This window comes from Monodelphis domestica, chromosome 4 (genome assembly GCF_027887165.1).
Source record: "Monodelphis domestica isolate mMonDom1 chromosome 4, mMonDom1.pri, whole genome shotgun sequence".
Classification (NCBI taxonomy): Eukaryota; Metazoa; Chordata; class Mammalia; order Didelphimorphia; family Didelphidae; genus Monodelphis; species Monodelphis domestica.
This window is the reverse complement of record NC_077230.1, coordinates 448,801,601-448,820,554: the sequence shown is the minus strand read 5'-3', so window position 1 is coordinate 448,820,554 and position 18,954 is coordinate 448,801,601. Positions and strand designations below refer to the sequence as shown.

Below are 18,954 nucleotides of genomic sequence, written 5' to 3'. Positions count from 1 at the left end.
GGGGTCTTTTGCTCTTCTGGATGGCTTGACCATCTTGATGGCTTGATGGTCTCTTCATCTTGCTCAGTTATCTTAGTCTAAAGGATTCATCCTCATAGTTCAGTGCTTGGAAATAATTCCAAGTAATAAGTACAAGTAGTCAGGATGCTTTTTATTCATTCAAGCACCAGAAACTTTGAGAAACCAGAAACATTTCACTGCTTCAAAAAGGTTGAATTACTTCTACTTAGGCTTGCACTTTCTAACTGGGAGGACTTATTTGATTTTGAAGAATAAGTGCTCCAGGTTGGGATGTGAAAGGCTAAGGTCGAAGCACAAACTCCTGACATCCCAGTAGCTCCTGACATACAGTACTTTGGCTTTCAGGTGAAATTGCTTTCTAGACTTTCACCACCTAACCTGGAGCACTTATTAAAGTCTTTAGAAAGCTCAAGTGTTCCTAGTTAGGGTGTGCAAAGGGAGAATGTGAGTTATACCTCATCTCCTAGAAGGTGAGAATGGGGTTTGCTTTCCCTCTGAGATGCTGGGATGTCTTCAGGGGACATCCTAGATAAATAATAAAGCAATAATAGAATGATCAGCACAACTTCTGTACAGGAATGCTTCCTAGATGAGGCTTACCTAGGCTGGCACCTCCTAACTGGGAGCACTTATTTGATTTTGAATAATAAGTGCTCCCAGTTGGGATGCGACAGTTTAGGAACATTAATCTCTTGCATCAACCAATCCACAGGAATTGCTTCCTGTACTATGGAATAAGTGCTATAGAATTTGATATTCTTTGGGGTGTAGGTCTCTTGCTCTTATGGGCTTGAAGATAGTCTCAGATGAGCTTTTATCTTCTTCAGTTATCTTAGTCTAAGGATCTACGGATTCATCCTCATAGTTCAGTGCTTAATTCCAGTAAGTCCCAAGTAAGAAGTCAGGATGTTTTTCTTCCCCCTGGTTGGGAGAAATTCTGGCAATTTCAGTCAAGCCTAGACCTGTATCTACCTGGAAGCACTTACTTGATTTGGGACAGAATCATCATCAAACTTGTACAGTACTTTTGCTCACAAGGTTGAGAATTACTTAGGCTTGCACTTTCTAACTGGGAGGACTTATTTGATTCAGAGTAATAAGTGCTCCCAGTTGGGATGTGACAGTCTCAAGGAACAAACCAATAATAGGATGATGAGCACAGACTTCTGACATGCCCAGGGCTTTGCTTCAAAGGTGAGGATGATCACAGCTTTCTAGCAGGATTACTAGGCTTGTGCCTCCTTACTGGGAGCACTTACTTGATTTTGAATAATAAGTGCTCCCAGTTGGGATGTGGAAGGCTAAGAAAGCAATAATAGAATGACCAGCACAAACTTCTGACATGATGAGGAGGATGAGGATGAGGATGACCACTGCTTCCTAGCAGTCAAGTTGAGGATGACCTAGGCTGGCACCTCCTACCTGGGAGCACTTATTTGATTCAGAGTAATAAGTGCTCCCAGTTGGGATGTGACAGTCTGGGAACAAAGCAATAGAATGACCAGCACAAACTTGACATGCACATGACTTGCTTTAATGGTGAAGAATCATTGCTTCCTAGCAGTGACTTAGGCCTCCTAACTGGGATGTCTGGGACAGTCTGGGCGCACTTATCCCAGTCTGGGAACAAGCAGAAACTTTAAGCAAGCAGCAAGCTTGAGGATGACCTAGGCTGGCACCTCCTACCTGGGAGCACTTGTTTGATTCAGAGTAATAAGTGCTCCCAGTTGGGATCTGACAGGCTGGGAGCACTTATCCCAGTCTGGGGACAAGCAATAAAGATGACAATGATTGCTTCCTAGCAGTAGGAGTTGGGGATCACCTAGGCTGGCACCTCCTAACTGGGAGCACTTGTTTGATTCAGAGTAATAAGTGCTCCCAGTTGGGATGCGGCAGTCTAGGAACAAAATCATTACTTCAACCAATCCACCTTCCAGGGTCCCACAGCTGGGAAGTGTGGCCAGACAGGAACCCAGGACCTCCTGTCTCTAGGCCTGGCTACCCAGCTGCCCCCATACCTTGTCTTCTGCCCCAGCAGAAACTTCTAACATGGAGAATGATCTGCTTAATGCAGGATTTTCTTCCCCTTGTTGAGCTCCCAGTTGGTGTGACAGGAAGAAACCACTGAGCACTTGTCCCAGACTGGGGTGACCAGCAGAAACCGAGGCTTGTGGCTGGGAGAACCTGCCACCACATGGACAGGCCTTTCCTTCCAAAAGGCCGAGAATTGCTTAGGCTGGGAGGATTTGAGCTTCAAAGGCTTGCAGCTAGAAAGAGTAGAAAGTGTAAAACAAAGCAAGGTGACAAAGCAAGGCAGAATTTCTCTGAATGCTGAAAGCTCTCCCCAGGGCTCCCCAGACAGTTCAACTGACCCCCCTTCCCTCCCTGGGGCCCTCAAAAGCAAAGATTGGCTGATTAATGGCCAGGGGATGGAGAACCGCATCCCAAGACAGTTAGCTCCCAGGGTATAAGGGTTCGGTACTATAGGCTGGAAGGTTCAATCCTTACTTCCCTGAGATCTTGGTGGATGGGGTGATGGTACAGGGTGCCGGGTTGTTGCCCAGGTACCAGGATTCCTCCCTCCAGTCTGTATGGCCTGCTTGCTGATGCTGTACTGCCTTACCTGGACAGGTGGCAGAGCTGGGAAGCTGCACCACCCCTGGTGCCTAGGCCAGGGGGATCCCCAGACCCTGGGAGACCCTGCAGTAATGAGGGCTGGCCTGTGCTGTCAATACTCCTGAGTGGGCAGGACAGGAGGAGGGTCTGTAGTAGAGCTTTAGCCCTCCCTTGAGTGAGATGGCATGACCAAGAAGGACTGAGGACCATCCCTGCTCCAAGATGACTGCCTGATCCAGGGGTGGGATTCAATGTGGCCATTGGCACCTTGGGATGAATATTGGGATCAGTGCGCAAAGCAGAATACCTGGTCCCTTTACCACGGGCTTGGGTGTGGGGAGTGCTGGCTCACTAGGTCCACTGGGGTTATTTTATTTTGTAGGCCTTCAAAGGAAGGCTGAGGGTGACTCCTGGGCCCCGGGTTACCTCACTTTACAGAGGCTGCATCCTGGACTAGAGCCTTACCTGCATCCCTGTCCAGGTCCTGCCTAAAGGCAGCTGGGATCTAGCAACAATCCAGCCTGTCCTGGAGTAATGATGGGGGTACCCAGTGTATGGGATGGGCTCTGAAGGAAGGGGGAGGGGAGAGAACTCTCAAGGGGATGGGGATAGGGGGAGGGGGAGGGGGAGGGGGAGGGGTAGCGGTAATAACACAGGGAGGTGGCTCCTCAGGCTCCCCTTGAGCACAGGGGGAGGCTTGCTCAGCCTCATTACCAGATCTGTACTCTGGGGGCCTTCACCTGTGTGAAGCACAGACAGTCCCACTCTGGGTCTGGAGACTTCAGCCGCACTGGATGGTCCTGCTTGTGCTCCTGAGCACTCCCTTTGCCAACTCTAACAAGAGTGTGTAGTTGGAAGCAGAGTTGAGTCCCCTTTTAGTAAATTTGCCTTGTTTTCTCCTTAGTAATCCTTGAACCTGGTTTCTTCCTGTTCCACTGAAGCAGATCCTCACATGCTGGGTGAGCGAAGCCCTGGTTCACCAGGGGAGGCACAAGTGAGAGCTGGGTGTGAGGTGGGGGTCAGAGGCTGGAGAGCTGCCCTAGAAGGGCAGGACAAGCCCTCCATACCAGAGATACTACCCCTCCCTGAGCACCCCATACACCGCCCCTATGGAATTAAGGAGATTCTGTGGAGAAAGAGGGTGATCTGAAATGCCTCAACACAACTGTCAGAATTCATCTGCTAAAAGAAAAAGGAAGCTATTGGGTGTTGATGATTACTAAGGGGAAAACAAAGGAATTTAACATGAGTGTGATGTGCCAGAACATCCTGTCTTTGCTTCATGACTTTCATGAAATCAGTCATTTCTTCCTAGAAAATATTTAGTTACAAAACACAAGTGAGGAAAGGAGGGTTTGTCCATCTGTGACTTCCTGGGGTTGGGACTGAGCTCAGTCATTGAGCAGAATTTCTTCATCTTGGCCATTTAATAGCACATGTTGCACACACATTTCTACCACTGTTGTCTCTCTGTCTATCTATAGACAACTGTCTTGATACACACCCACAGCCACAATACCAGCAATCACGCATGAGTGGACCCCTCATTTGAAGCACAAGCTCCCCCCTGTGGGAGGTTCAGGGTGGATCAGTACAAATAAAAATTGTGATCCTGAGGATGGTTTCTTTTGCCTGGTTATCTGATTATTCACTAAATACTAACATAACCCTCACTCAGCTGCTCAGTTTTCTATAGCAGCCCCCAAATTGGGGGGGGGGGACGCCGACCTGTCCCTATAGAGAAATAGAAGGTAATAAGAAATGGGGAGAGAAAATGGGATGTTCAAAAGGCCCCCCCAGGGGCCCAGGGATAAACAGGGGAGAGGAAAATGTGAAAGGAGGAAGTCAGAATGGAGGGGAATACAGACATTCATGGCCATGACAGTGAATGGGATGAACTCATGAAAAGGAAGCCCATGAAAAGGAAGAGAAGAGGAAGAGAAGGACAGAATGAATTACAAGAAACATACTTGAGGGGGCAGCTGGGTGGCTCAGTGCACTGAGCCAGGCCTAGAGCCATTCCAAACTGGCCTCCCCATACACTTCATAACTTAGCCCACATTGTCCAGGCCAAATGGCTAAGCATACAGATTTGGAGCGTAGAGATGGAATAGAAATTAAATAAATATAAATAGAAACATAAACAACCCTCCCCTATGATAAATAAGGTATCTGGAGAAAGTGGAACAGGGAATACTCTCTCACAGCACCTCTTGTGGTACCTGCACAAAGACCATGCATTAGGCCACAGAGGCCATCTCAACAAAAAGGTTGTTTCTTCCTCCTTTCCAGAACATTTGGAGTGTCCACAGCTCCAACTGGCATTGACAGCCTCAGTGTGGAGCTGAGTGCGAGGAAGATACAGCCAACCAGCTTCAAAGAGCTCCACTGTCCATGTACTGCAAGCTACTCGGGCACGCCTGGCTCGCCATGATTTCTGGCTTTAACATTATGGTCAGCCTCCTTATCCCCCCTCAGCGCTGCCCTTGGCACTCACCTTCTTAGGACCCTTGGTTAAAAGTTGGGCAATTTATATTTATATTCCAAATAGTCGCCCATCTCGCCTAGATTGTCCCATATAGTTGGGCTCTTGACACATCAGAAGTGAGATCTCCCCAGAGCAGGCCACTCCAATCCCCATAAAATGTGGAGGGTGCCAGGAGAATCCTCAAACTTGGGAATTCTTCTTAAGGAAGAACTGACCCACTATGAAAACAGCATACTGGGCAAAAAGCCACAGGACATTCACACACAGGGTTTAATGACACCCTAATATCTTCCTGCAGTCCCAGAAGACCTTCAACCTGATTAGGATTAAAGCTGAACCAAAACAGCAACCAAACATCCAACAACTGCTAAAACAGTCCGAAACTAGACTCTGGGGACTAGACTCCTAGTCAGGCCCTGGGCTAAAACAAGACAATTCTGGCAGAATAGAGTGGAACAGGACAGATGGTCCCAAAATCAGCCCAAATTTCCTCTGAAATCTCAAGTACCAGAACCAGGAGAGGACATCATCCACTTCCCCTGATTTCTGACCCAGTCCCTCACAGGAGCTGCGGAATGCATGCTTGAGAAAGGGGTTCAAGTCTCCACAGGAACTAGTATAGCAAAGGCTGCCCAAGTATAATTTCGGTTGGAACCCCAGCCATTTAGCCACAAGCCATGGACCCAGAGACTTGCCACAAGCCCCTGCAGGCACACAGCAGGCCTCTGGAGTCCTTACATCCTGGTCCCGGGGCTCCAACTGAAGTGGGACACCTAGAATATTGGTTATTGGAACCAGAATTTATTAATAAAAAATTATAGAGGTTTCACAGATACAAGTGATACTGGCAATTCCTTAATGCAGGAAATTGGGAGATAAGAGTCCATCCTGGGTGTGTGTGTGATCCAGGGAGTGTTTATATTAGTTCCCCACCCAATTGTCCCTGAAGTGCCTCCCTGAAATGCCTCCTTATTGTTATCCACATAAAGGTGACCTGTGGGAATAGAAGGCAGGTCTGTCCCCTAAAAATGTGGTCGAAGGGCTCTCTTCCATCTTTTGGGGCTCTCTACAAACATGTAGAGAAAGTTGGGCTCCTCAGTAGAGCCACAAATTGGCTTCTCTAAAGAATTGAGAATTTTCCCCATAACTATATTGAAAACCAGACTGTTGGTTGAATCTAAATAGCTTCCTCCTAGATCAGGAGCCATTTTCCCCAAACTCTGATTTTTGAATTTGCTCTGATTTGGGGTTTGGATTTGGTATTGGTGACAGCCTTTTTGTAGACAGGATTTAGTGGGGAAAAGGCCCAAATGGCTGAGTGTGATCTAAAGACAGCCCCTCTGTCAAAAAGTGACTACGAATGAGAGCAGGTTCCCTCCTGCTCCCAGAATCACAATATTTAGGTTGCAAAGTGGAAGATCTTGGCTTTTTTAAATGACTGATGACCTCAGTAAGAGCCCTAAAACCCAGCCCTGCCTCAACCACTGCCTTCATGACTGCTGGAGAAATTGTCCTCACCTGCCCATTCAGCCCTGGAATCAGTCTCTGGAGAGACATCTACCCAACACTTAGAAAGTGAGGCTTGGTTTACTGGGGTGTGGCTGCTGGTTGAGTTTCTGAGGGTTTAAACAGCTCATAGTGGTTTGGGGACTGAGTTAAAAGGGTGGAGCTCTCAGGAAGTGACTGGCCAGCTCTCCAGGTACCTTGTTAGCTTCTTACCTGTGTTCAGTCTGGTTGATTCAATTCAAATGTAGACAAAGGAGAGTTAATCCTGTCTTCACAATCTAAGTAGGGCTTAGTGTTAACTAGAGTGTTAACTCAAAATAGATACTGGGAATAAAGAATTCCCTTTCACAGAATTGTGTGTGAGGGGGAGACAGGGCAAAGGGCCATGCTAGAATCAGCCAGAGCCTTGGCAAGGACCCTTCACAGGCCATGAAGAGGGAGAAGGGAGTGATGGGAAGGGTGACAGAAAGAATATGTGGTACCTCAGAGGGATTTTACTTTGCAGGGATACAATTTTTTTAATGTATAAAACAGAATCATAGTAGTCCAAAGGAAGCAGTTGTATTGGAATTGTTAGTAAAGTATATTTTAAAACCAAATTAATCAAGCACAGCCAAGAATCCTGGCACTCAACATTGCTGGGTTGCCAAATTCCAAAAGAAGGAAGAGAGCAGGACATCAAACCAGTGTCAAAGGAACTGGCTATGTTGTATTTAAAGCAGAGTTGTCTCTGGTGAAGGTTATCCATGCTGGTAGGAATTCTTAGGGCCATTAGCAGCAACATGTTGCAGTCCAGGCTACACTCCTGGGCCCTGTCCTCCTCTGCCAGATATGCCACAGAAACATATTTACTCTGGAAACTCACTGACCTTCTGGACTTACATTGTAAATAATTCTGTCCCTGTGTCCTCTTCTTCTGACTGGATGCTTCTTCACAGAAGCACTAAGTCCAGAAGAGAAGCTGTGTGATTCTAGTCATGACATTTCTGAGCCTCAGTTTCTTTATTTTCTGAATTCATTATAAAGAATGCAAGAGGTCATTTGAGTATCCAATGAGGCTGCTCCTCTAAAGCCTTTTGCCAGCCTTAAAGTCCCATGTCAATGCCAGCTACTCTCATTAATCTCTCTTCTCCCCTCTCTGCTTTATCCTTCTTAATATTCCCTTTTCTCTCTACCCCCTGCCTGCTCTTACTTCCTCTCCATTCCCTATCTATCTCTTTCCTTAGCTTCTTGTTGCCCTCTAACCCCTTCACCAAGTTCCTGACCTCTGCCAACATCCTACATCCCATTCCTGACCTCTCCAGCTCTGTAGCTACCTTCCTTCTCATCTTCATCCACTTGGCTGCTCTTCTCAAGCTCTGGAATAGCCTAGCCTCTGGCCATTACAGTGGAAAGGAAAACTAAAGCAAGTTTTGGACTTTCTGCCAGTCAGGTGGAACAAACAGTAGTTGGAATGTTAGAGACAAGATATTGACAAGAATGACAGGTGGTGGGGGGAGGGGCAACTGGAAGTGGAAGTTGGTCTTGTGAGGAGCACTCTCTTCCTGTTTCAAGATAGAAGTGCCTCTATTCACAAATTTCCCAACTGTGTGCTCTACCTGGATCCCTGTGATCATATTCATCGGACAAAAGGACTCAGTGGAAACAGTTTGGATGGTAAGGCCAGTATTTAGGGGCATCAGCCCGAAGAGACAGGCCCAACCACCTCTGAAGATCAGAACTTTTCTTCCTCTTGCTGTCTACTGCTAAGACTTTGAATTTAAGGAAACTAGCACAGAATAGCATAGACAGGAATAAAAGAAACCCTCCATCCCTCTGTGAGTCCTGGCCTCAGCTCAAAAGCTGAGAGAGACTTAAACCTCATCTAGGGAAATCCCTCTTCTTCCCTGATAATTTCCCCAATCCAACATTGTTATTAACATTTATCTTTGCAGTCACATAAGAGGACTGTCATTTCAGGGGACATAGAGGGAGCTGAATCTCAGGACAGTTACTCAACAATCAATAGTCCTTGACCCCTGCTGGGCAACTAAGACTGGAGGGAGCCTTGTGCCTCAGGAGTGTCCCATGCCTTCCTGCTCTGGGGTATCTTCCACATCAATCCAAATAGAGAAGATGTCCCCTCAGGCTATCATTTTCAAAAATAGCCTCAGCAGGCGGTATCTCCTATTCCCTCATCAGCAGCCATATTTCCTCTCTCCCCTCAACTCCTCCATTCCCTGTTCCAAAACCTGTAGTATCTCCTGTTCTTCATATCCCACCCATTTCCTCTATAAATATTACATTACTCAGGCCCAAAACCTTAATAGTATAGGAGGGAAAAGGGCCCTTCAGCTTCTGCCGGACAGTCAGAGAGGGAAGAATCTCTGGGCCTTCTCTGTAGTCCTTTCTCCCTTTGCCAAGAGGCCCACATTCTGCTGTGTGTGACTGCCTGGAGTAGGACGGCACTTTCTGGGAAATCCTAACAAAATGGGAATGTCTACACCCCTTCTTTGATATGTGCCATCAAGTGACAAATTGGAAACCACTGACAGATGCCCTAGGCTGTCCTAAGTCAAGCTTAAGCTACCATTGGTACATGTGAGATGCAGGAAGTGATATTAAAAAAAGTCTATATATTCACGGCACTTCCTCTTGACAGCTCTCTTTTGGTGGAGAGGTGGCTTGTGGCAGTGTGCTGGGCATCTTGGCATGGCTGCAGCTATTGTCCCGGTTTGGTGATGAGTGTCCTTGATACAGTAACTGGGAGAAGCTTAATATTGTGGGTCAGGTGAGGCCTGTTTCCTGAGCTCTCTTGGAGTTTAGGCTGATTCCTTTTTTTCCTCCTAGGAGGTCCCTCATCTTGGGAGGAGGCCTCATGATTGCAAGATCCCTGAAGAACTTTGCTCAGGCTTGGCTGGAGAAATCTTATACCCTTTTCCCTCTCTCTTCTTAATTCCTTCCCTCTATATTAATTAAACCAACATAAAAAATTCCCTAACTGACTTGAATATTTTTATTGGGATTTGAATGAATCTCTGGTGACCATAAGGATAATATATTAGTGAAAACCCCTAAATTGACCCCTTTACATCCCCTGATGAAGGAGGTGATTCAGTATTTTAAGTAGATCTACCCATTTTAACTACAAAAGGTGTTAAGTAACTACAAAAGGTGAACTAATTTAAAAAAGGTGTTAAAATAACCAAAAATAGATAATATAACTAAAGACAGTGTGAACTAAAGAGTGGGCAGTCCTGGAGAGGAGCATCTGCTGTGATTGGACGTGACACGAGAAAAAGATCTGTAAAAATATCAGAGGCCAGAAGAAGATATTTTGACTCAAGATTCGAGTTGGATGGAGGATCCTCTGACTCCTCTATCCAACACAGAGTTGGACTAGAGGAACTGGATCTCTGGAGGAACTCCTGCAGCAAACCTCAGACTGCTTTTCCTTTGGTGAGTGAAAGTCTGACCCAGAGATCTAAATCCCTTAAGAAAGGCCCATCATCTTGAGACCCCATCCCCCACCCCCCTGGGGCTTAGAAATTCTAACTGATATCAGAATAAGCCCAATCCTGATGTCTCTCTGTCTCTGTTTCTGTCTATATAATCTTCCCCTAATTGTAAATAAATAAATCATAAATTCCATTTACTTTAGTAATTCATCTTGGGATTTAGAATTTAATTCCCTGGCAAAGGCCTAATTAATATGTTTCAGTCACAAGCACAAATAAATTTAACACCTCCCATGGATGGGAGAGAAACCTTTGGCCTCTAGAGGGGCTAGACTACCCTCAAATGAAACTCTTGGACAGGAAATGGATTGATATGCACAGCCAGCCACATAGCACAGAAACACTTGTACTCCCCAGGACTGAATCTAGCCCAAAGATCCTGAACCACAGAGAATCCTAGAGTTGGAGCTGGAAGTTATCTTCTCCCGACCCTGTGCAACATCCTCAAAGAGGGATCAGTTACTTCTCTGTTACTAACATGTGAAGAAACAACTTCCCTCTACCCTATCCCACCAAGCCACTTCTACCCTCTGTGGGCAGCTCTCATGTTATATGGTTTTCATCAATGGAGGAAATCCGCCCTTCCCATCTTCTCTTGCCAGGTCTTATGAATCTTTCAATTTCATGGATTATAGGGACAACAAAGAATGTGCGGAGAGTAGGGCCCCTACTGGGAAAAGTTCTCTGCCTCCTCCCCAAATTAGCTGTAAGGTGTAGGAGGGCTGCCCTTGTAAGATGAGGAAGCCTACACGACTTGTCTAAATGCATCTTCTGGGACAAAATGGAAATATCTCTCTGGAATATTGCCAAGTTCTCCCACTCCAAAAGACACTGTGAAGCCTGCTTGGAAACCTGGAATTAAAATCATTTGGAAAACTTTTTACAAAACTGTCACCTCCTCACTACTGGTATACATCCATGGACAGAAGGAACCATTCAAGTGCAACTTGTAAAGCAAATGGAGAGAATTGCAATATAGTAGGGGGGAAAACCCATCAAAACTGAAAGACTTCTTTCCCTTCTCTTGGATTCTAGTGGTCAGAACATCATTTTTTCCTCCAACTCAATCACCTTCTCATCTAGGAGTCTGAAGCATCCATGGTGATACCCCCTCTAATAGGCTGGCCGCCCATTTCTTTAGCCTCTCCACATCCAAGTTAACATTGTCTTGGTGACTTAGCCATCCATAAAGTTGATTATATGCTTGATCTTAATATCCCTCAAAACTATCTACCTCCATTATCTGGAAATCTATCATTTCCTTAAACACGCAATGCTTCCCATTTACTACTAGTCTGCATCTGCCCCTAGTAGTACAGATCCAAACTCATCTCTTCTTCCTCAGCCCTTTACAGACAATCCACCTAATGTGCAGATATTGTATGGATATACCAACAGAGGACATATTCTGTTCAGCAATGTTCCCTTATTCCTGCTACTGAACTTGTCCATTTACTGTCCCCATTATATGTTTTTGCTATAAATGAATAAATGAATGATGGAATTGACAAAAAAAATGAAAAGAAAATTATTGAAAATAAACTGAAATTCCTAAAATTTTAGAAATAGTTTGAATTTCTTATTAAAATAAGACATGTGGAATGTCTCAATTAACAAAAACACTTATGAGTTTTAAAAACCATTGAAGATAAACAATCCCTAATTTTAAAATAAGCAATTATTCTAAAAATCACATTTTATTATACGTCAGAAATTAGAATATTAATATCAAGATGAAGTGACATTCAAACTAGAAAACATTACCTTGTTTGTAATATGTAAAGATAAATATCAATCCTATATAAAACTAGGAATAAATGAGGGGAGAAAATATATTTATAAAAATAATAAATATAAATGGTTTGTATTATCTGAGTGTCAAAAATGAGGTAAAGAATGAAAAAAAAATTGAATTCATTATTGGACTACGTAACAGAAACACATTTCATGATTATCATACAGCCAAATGAAACTTTTTTTTCAAATGAAAGTTTTTTTTCAGCACAAGTTTTCTAATGTAGAAAATTTTGTATTTCGTACCAAAACATTCTCATAAGAAGAGTAAGTAAAAGCTTTATATCTAACATGATCAGATGATCAATGAGTACTAGATGCTTACAGAGCCCTTTGGCATATTCATCACATTACTAAAGTTTCTCACCAATATGGGCCCTCTGATGGTCAAGAAAATATGACTGAAAACTGAGGACTTTCTCACAGCCTTCACATTTATAAGGTTCCTCACCAGTGTGAATTCTCTGATGTACCAGGAAGTTTGTTCTCTTATTGAAATCTTTACCACATTCATGATTTTTTAATAAGCTTTCCAGTATGAATTCTCTGATGGACAATTAAATTTGAACTCTGATTAAAGACCTTCCCACAATCATTACATTTAAATGGCTTCTTACCAGTATGAATTCTCTGGTGTGTAAGGAGAGTCGAACTCTGATTAAAGGCCATCCCACAATCACTACATTTAAATGGCTTCTCACCAGTATGAATTCTCTGATGTTGAAGGAGGTGGGAACTCTGATTAAAGGCCTTCCCACAATCATGACATTGAAATGGCTTCTCACCAGTATGAATTCTGTGGTGTTTAAGGAGGTTGGAACTCCGATTAAAGGCCTTCTCACAATCATTACATTTAAAAGGCTTCTCACCGGTATGAATTCTCTGGTGCTGAAGGAGGTAGGAACTCTGACTAAAGGCCTTCCCACAATCATGACATTGAAATGGCTTCTCACCAGTATGAATTCTCTGGTGTTGAAGGAGGTGGGAACTCCGATTAAAGGCCTTCCCACAATCATTACATTGAAATGGCCTCTCACTAGTATGAATTCTTTGGTGAACAGAGAGGTTGGAATTCTGATTAAAGGCCTTCCCACAATTATCACATTTAAATGGCTTCTCATCAGTATGAATTCTCTGGTGTTGAAGGAGGTAGGAACTCTGACTAAAGGCCTTCCCACAATCATGACATTGAAATGGCTTCTCACCAGTATGAATTCTCTGGTGTTGATGGAGGTGGGAACTCCGATTAAAGGCCTTCCCACAATCATTACATTGAAATGGCCTCTCACTAGTATGAATTCTTTGGTGAACAGAGAGGTTGGAATTCTGATTAAAGGTCTTCCCACAATCATTACATTGAAATGGCTTCTCACCAGTATGAATTCTCTGATGTTGAAGGAGGTTGGAATTCCTATTAAAGGCCTTCCCACAATCATCACATTTAAATGGCTTCTCACCAGTATGAATTCTCTGGTGTTGAAGGAGGTTGGAATTCTGATTAAAGGCCTTCCCACAATCATCACATTTAAATGGCTTCTCATCAGTATGAATTCTCTGGTGTTGAAGGAGGTGGGAACTCCGAATAAAGGCCTTGCCACAATCATGACATTTAAAAGGTTTCTCACCAGTATGAATTCTCTGGTGTATATTAAGTTTTGACCTATGACTGAAGAATTTCCCACAATCATTACATTTAAAAGGCTTCTCACCAGTATGAATCCTCTGATGTAAAATAAGTTTTGAGTCATTAATAAACATTTTCCCACAGTCATTGCATTGATAAGGATTTTTTCTAGTATGTGCCCTCCGATGTATGTTAAGTTTTGACCTATGATGGAAACCTTTCCCACAGACATTGCATTCACAAGGGTTTTCTCCAACATGAATTCTCTGATGTAAAATGAGTTTTGAGATTTTATTAAAAGCTTTCCTACATTGGGGGCACTTGTAGAATTTCTCTCCAGTATACATGTTGGTACTTTTCTGAAATGAGTAAAGATGAAATGCCCCAAATGTGACTCCTGGTTTCTCTGATTTCTCCACAGAATTTGTTTTCATCAATTTCTACTTCTCCAAAGCAGAATGCAAGACCAATCTTTTTGCTTCCTTCTTCCTCAGGAATGCCTTATTTTGGAGTTTCCTTCTTGCTCTTAGACCTGGACTCCCAGTCTGAAAGAGATGAAATGAAATACACAAATTTACTTTGTGGCCTCTTCTAGGGGAACGGGACCCTTGTAGCTGAGAAAAACCAGGCACATACACCACAGTGACAATAGACCTAAAAGGAATGTCCTTGAGTTCTCTCAAACATAGCCTGAACTCATGGGGAAAAGGCAGAGAAGGTCAACAGAACTAGGAGGGAAAAGTGGCCATGATCCATGGGCAACACAGGGCTAGGAAGGAATTGAAGGAGGTGCGTAATGAGAAGTGATCAGAGATTCGGGAATCCAAGCCATGAGAACTACCAAAAGAGTTCAAGGATGAAGCAAGATGAGGGGAAATATCAGAAGGACAACTGAATGATTGTAATGAATAAACACTGTGTAAAAGGAAGTTGGAATGAGGTAGAGAGGCCTATCAATGCTGAACAGAGGAAGACTCATGAATTCTTTGTTTTTTAAAGCCTTCCCTTCCCTCTTAGAATCAGTACTGTGTATCGGTTCCAAAAAGTTTTGGGCTTGGCCTGTAGATGAGGTTCTGCTGGGAATTATGTCCCTAAGTAAAAGTTAACCCATGACAGTCTCTTTGGGATTGGGTTTGAGGGTCTGCTCTTTTGGTGATGTTTTCGAGAATTATGGCACATGTGCTTTGTTCTTTTATTATTTCTTTTGAGACTAGGGGGAATAATAATCATGTGAATTCATAGGTAAGGGGCATTGATGAAAGAATTTATGTAAAAGGGGGTTGGGTGGGTAATCACACCTCGCCAAGGACACTCTGTAGTCTCCCCAGCAACCCTGAGTGACTCTGTCTCGTGGACTGATGGCACCCAGCACTCATCTGGTAATTGCAGATAAGGTCCCTCCTAATCTAGTGGCAGTGAGGTGATGGTGAAGGGAAGAGTTCACAAGGGCCCAAAGTCAGAAAGATTTGAGTTCAAATCTGGGCTTCAGACTCTTCCTAGCTGGGTGACGCTGGCCAAGTCACTTTACCTCTGCTGACTCAGTTTCCTCAATGGTAAAGTGACAACCTACCTCTTAGGATTGTTGTGAGAATCTTAAGAGATGGTAGTATTATAAAGTGCTCAGTACAGGCCAGCATAGAATAGACTTGCTGTCGATATTTTATTTATCCATTAATTTATCTATTATCTCTAAATCTGCTTCTGAAGTTTCTAAATTTTCTATGTCAAGTTGTAACTGATTTAATAACACTCTAAACATGAAAAATAGATCAGTGGACATGTCTTGAGAGCTTGTTATGAGCTGTGTATTATGCTAAGTGCTGGACATCCAAGAAAGAGGTAAAAAATGGCTCCTCCCTGAGGAAGCTCACAGGAGACAACATTCAAACAAAAACATACCAAGGAAGCTATACATAGGATTAACAGGATACCCAAGGGAATATCTCCTGGTTCCCCAGGCCCTTCTTAGTATTTTGGTCCCTTCCCATTCCCTACGTTCTTATCTGTTTGCCTTAGGGTAAATGGGAAACTCCTAAAGGAAAGATTCTATTTGCCTTTGGCCTTTGATTCCCCATCACCTCCAACTGGGAGTAGCACCTACCAGAGGTTTCATAGATAAGGGTTTCATTGGGGAACTAAGGCCCCTGAGGAATCCAGGGCCTCCTTTCCTCTGCAATCAGGGGTGACCCTCAGCTACCTTGTTCTAGGTCATTGGTCCTCATTAAGGCAGGAGGAGACCCCTCTGAGAGCTTGGGGTGAGAGACTGAAGCAAGGAGGACTTGAGGAGGAGGAGGAGAAAATGGGGCAGACTCACCCACAGCAGGAACAGACCCCAGAAGGCCCTGAAGCTCAATAGAGTAACCTCAGGTTCAGTTCAGTGGGACAGAACAAGAGCTCCCACCTAAAAAGACTCATCCAGGCTGAGGGCTGCCTGAGGAAGTCTCCATCAGAAAGTGTAGGCCTGGTACCTCTCACTTCCTTATCTGGCCTCTTTCCTCCCAAGGTTCTGAAGCTCTGGGAGTTCTGCCTTTATTCCAGGCCTCAGCTCTGCCCTGCCCCATCTTGATCACCTCCAGGTGGTAGAATTTTCCCTTAATTCAGTGCTTATTTACTTCCCTGGAGAGATGGCATAGACCTTGAGAAGGTTTTGATTTCTTCATCTAAGAAGCAGATTTTGGGCCCAGCCTGGTACATTTTTAAAAATCACATTCTATTTTTTCCCTTAATTAAATGTAAAAATGATTTTAAATTTTCTTTAAATTTTTTTTGAGTCAAATTGTTTTCCCCTCTGTATGGGGGTCATGTGTGGGAGACTGGTGATGAGTGATTGGATCTGAGGGCTGTTGTAGCCATGAAGAGTGAGAGTGAGCCAGCTAGGAAAACTAGCAGCTAGAGAGAAAGAGTGAGATAAGGAGAAGGACCAGAAAGGTGAAGCCAGCAAGCCTTTTGGGAAGGACCAGGGGGAAGAATCATGGCACCATGACTGGGGCTATGACTTCCTTTATTGTGACTAAAAGAAAGACTTTTATAGAGAGAAAAATCCTAAGCACAGCAACATTCCTGGGGGGCTGGATGTGCTACTCTCCCACAGGATAATGTTTATGAAAATGACTCCACACATGAACATTACCAGGGTTGCTATTATAGAGGTAAGCAAGCTGAGAAACTGTGATTGCTAATCTCTTCTGTGTAACTTGGAGAAAGGCAAGTGTGGTACTTTCAGTCTTGGTATTACAATGACTTCTTTGCTTTCCAGACTGAGGGGGGACTCAGGACTTAATGATGTCATTTGTCTGAGTGCAGTACTATTGACTATCAATTACTGTCTTTATAGATTGTTTAATTCTGAGAAGACCAAAGAAATATCTGGTCTTTGGTTTGGACTCTGAGTCTGCTAAGGCTCAGAGTCGTGACTTGGTTCTTGTTGAGACTCAACCAGCTATCCTTTGCTTTTTTATAATTTGAAGGCAAAGTTAAGATTCATCAGGATAATAGTGGTAGTTTTTATTTAGATAGTATAAATTTGGGTTAGTCAGATCAGGGAGGATTAGTGTAACCTGTGAAACACAGGAGAAGCAGATCTTTGTGGAACCAGGGTCTTGTGAGTGGCGTGGATGAGCTGGTGGGGGATCCCTGCTGCTCGAGGAGAAACTGATTGGAGCATGTCTGTTTCTGGCTACTTCAGCTGCCATGTGTGATTGGATCTGAGGGCCATTGTAGCCTTGGAGAGTGAGAGTTAGCCTGCTAGGGAGACTAGCAACGAGAAAGACAGAGACCAGGAAAAGGACAGGAAAGTGCAGCCAGTATGCCTTCTGAGAAGGGCAGAGTGTGGAAGAATCTCAGCATCTCTCCCTTCTTCCCCTTCCCTTCTCTGAGTGGTGAAATAACTCTACTGAAATAATGTATATAAATCTAACTCAGACAATAGTTCATTTTCAGATAAGGGAAGGAAGGGATTTGGGATGATCTATCTAAAACCCAAGTCAAGTGGTTACCTCCACCATTTAATGCATCAGTACCTACAAATCTACTTGCTTCATCTAGTGAAATGAAACCCCCTTAATTAATATATGAAGGTGGGAAGGAATTGAAGGTAGCAGGAACAGGATTCAAAGGAAGGTCTCACTGACAGTTGTCCTCTGGAGTCTTGAGCATCTCTGTTGGAAATCAGTCTCAGCAGTAGCAGGGACCCACAAGAACAGACTGGATCACCAGGAAAGCCACAGGATAGAGAATATCTAGCTTTCTACCTCCTTCCCAGAAGAACTAGACAGAAACTCAACTCCTGGCTGCTCAACTGTCCCTCTCAGAAGGAACTGCCTGTCACTCTCCAGAGTTCTGGAACTGTGCTCTTCTGCCTTGCAGGATCTCTTATTCCTGCTAATTTCCCTGTAACAGTGGGCAAGCAATGTGATATGGAGTGTACAGAAGCAATACTTTCAAACTGTTCCCCATACTCATCACTGAGTGGAAGAGAATCTGAGCAAAGGAAAAAGGAAGTCTGCATCCATACTCCATCAGCTCCTTCTCTGGAGGCAGAGGGCCCTTCTTATCATGAGTCCTTTGGTTGTCTTGCATGTGGCTCTACTAATTGGTGTTGAAAAGCCAATGTTGTGCCCACCTGAGAGTCAGAATCAGTAGAAGACTTTTGCAGATAAGAAGTGTTTTTCATTCATTCTTGGAGACAAGCACTCATGGTGATAGACTCTTTGAAACTGACTGCAGGAAAGAGAAATAGAGATCTATTAAAGCCAGGTAGGAGAAGTTGGATTCTCAGTCTATCCCCATTTTCCATTTGCTTCCCTAAAGACTTTTGGGAGTTTTCCCCAATGTGTAAGAGGCATGAAGGAAGAGATAATTTTATGCATGGAAGACAGAGAGTAAAGGACCTCAGATGTCAATCAAGAAAGAACATTTCAAATAGAATGTTCCCAGGAATGTCTGGTGGAGCATGGCCAGGGGATGAACTGAGAGACTGCCTTGGCTTCTGACCTAGCCTGAGGCTTTGGTGTGGCTGATGTTGGTCATTGATTGTTATATACTGGGCTGATTAGAAGAAGACAGAAGAAAATCAATTGTCCTTCATATCTCCTTGACAGACTTGTGTCACAGCTGTGACAGAACTGACATTTCCCAAAATCCTCCTAACCTTCCTTAGAGATTAGGGAACACCTTATCCCTCTCACCTCATCTTACCTCGGTTCTCCATCCTGTTGTTCCCAATAACCCCCCTTATTTAAAAAGGAAGAGAAAAGAGTTTTTCCTCATAAATCCTATAGTCCACTCAGGGGGGTGGTGCAAAGCCAAAGGCTTCAGAATAGGGTGGTGACAGGAGGGATTGAGGGAGGAGGAGCTTAGGAAAAATAATCAATTAGACATCAGTAGTGATCAATAGGCAACCCTAGAAT

General features: G+C 44.0%; 1 protein-coding gene across 1 annotated transcript; it reads right to left on the bottom strand.

Moving 5' to 3' along the window:
- Nucleotides 1-12,240: 12,240 nt before the first annotated feature.
- LOC107650473 (zinc finger protein 665-like) lies at nt 12,241-13,812 on the bottom strand (the record flags this gene model as incomplete). Its single annotated transcript, XM_056826311.1, has 1 exon — nt 12,241-13,812. A coding segment is annotated over one exon (1,380 nt), but the record flags the coding sequence as incomplete, so codon positions are not given.
- Between the last annotated feature and the right edge of the window lie 5,142 nt (nt 13,813-18,954).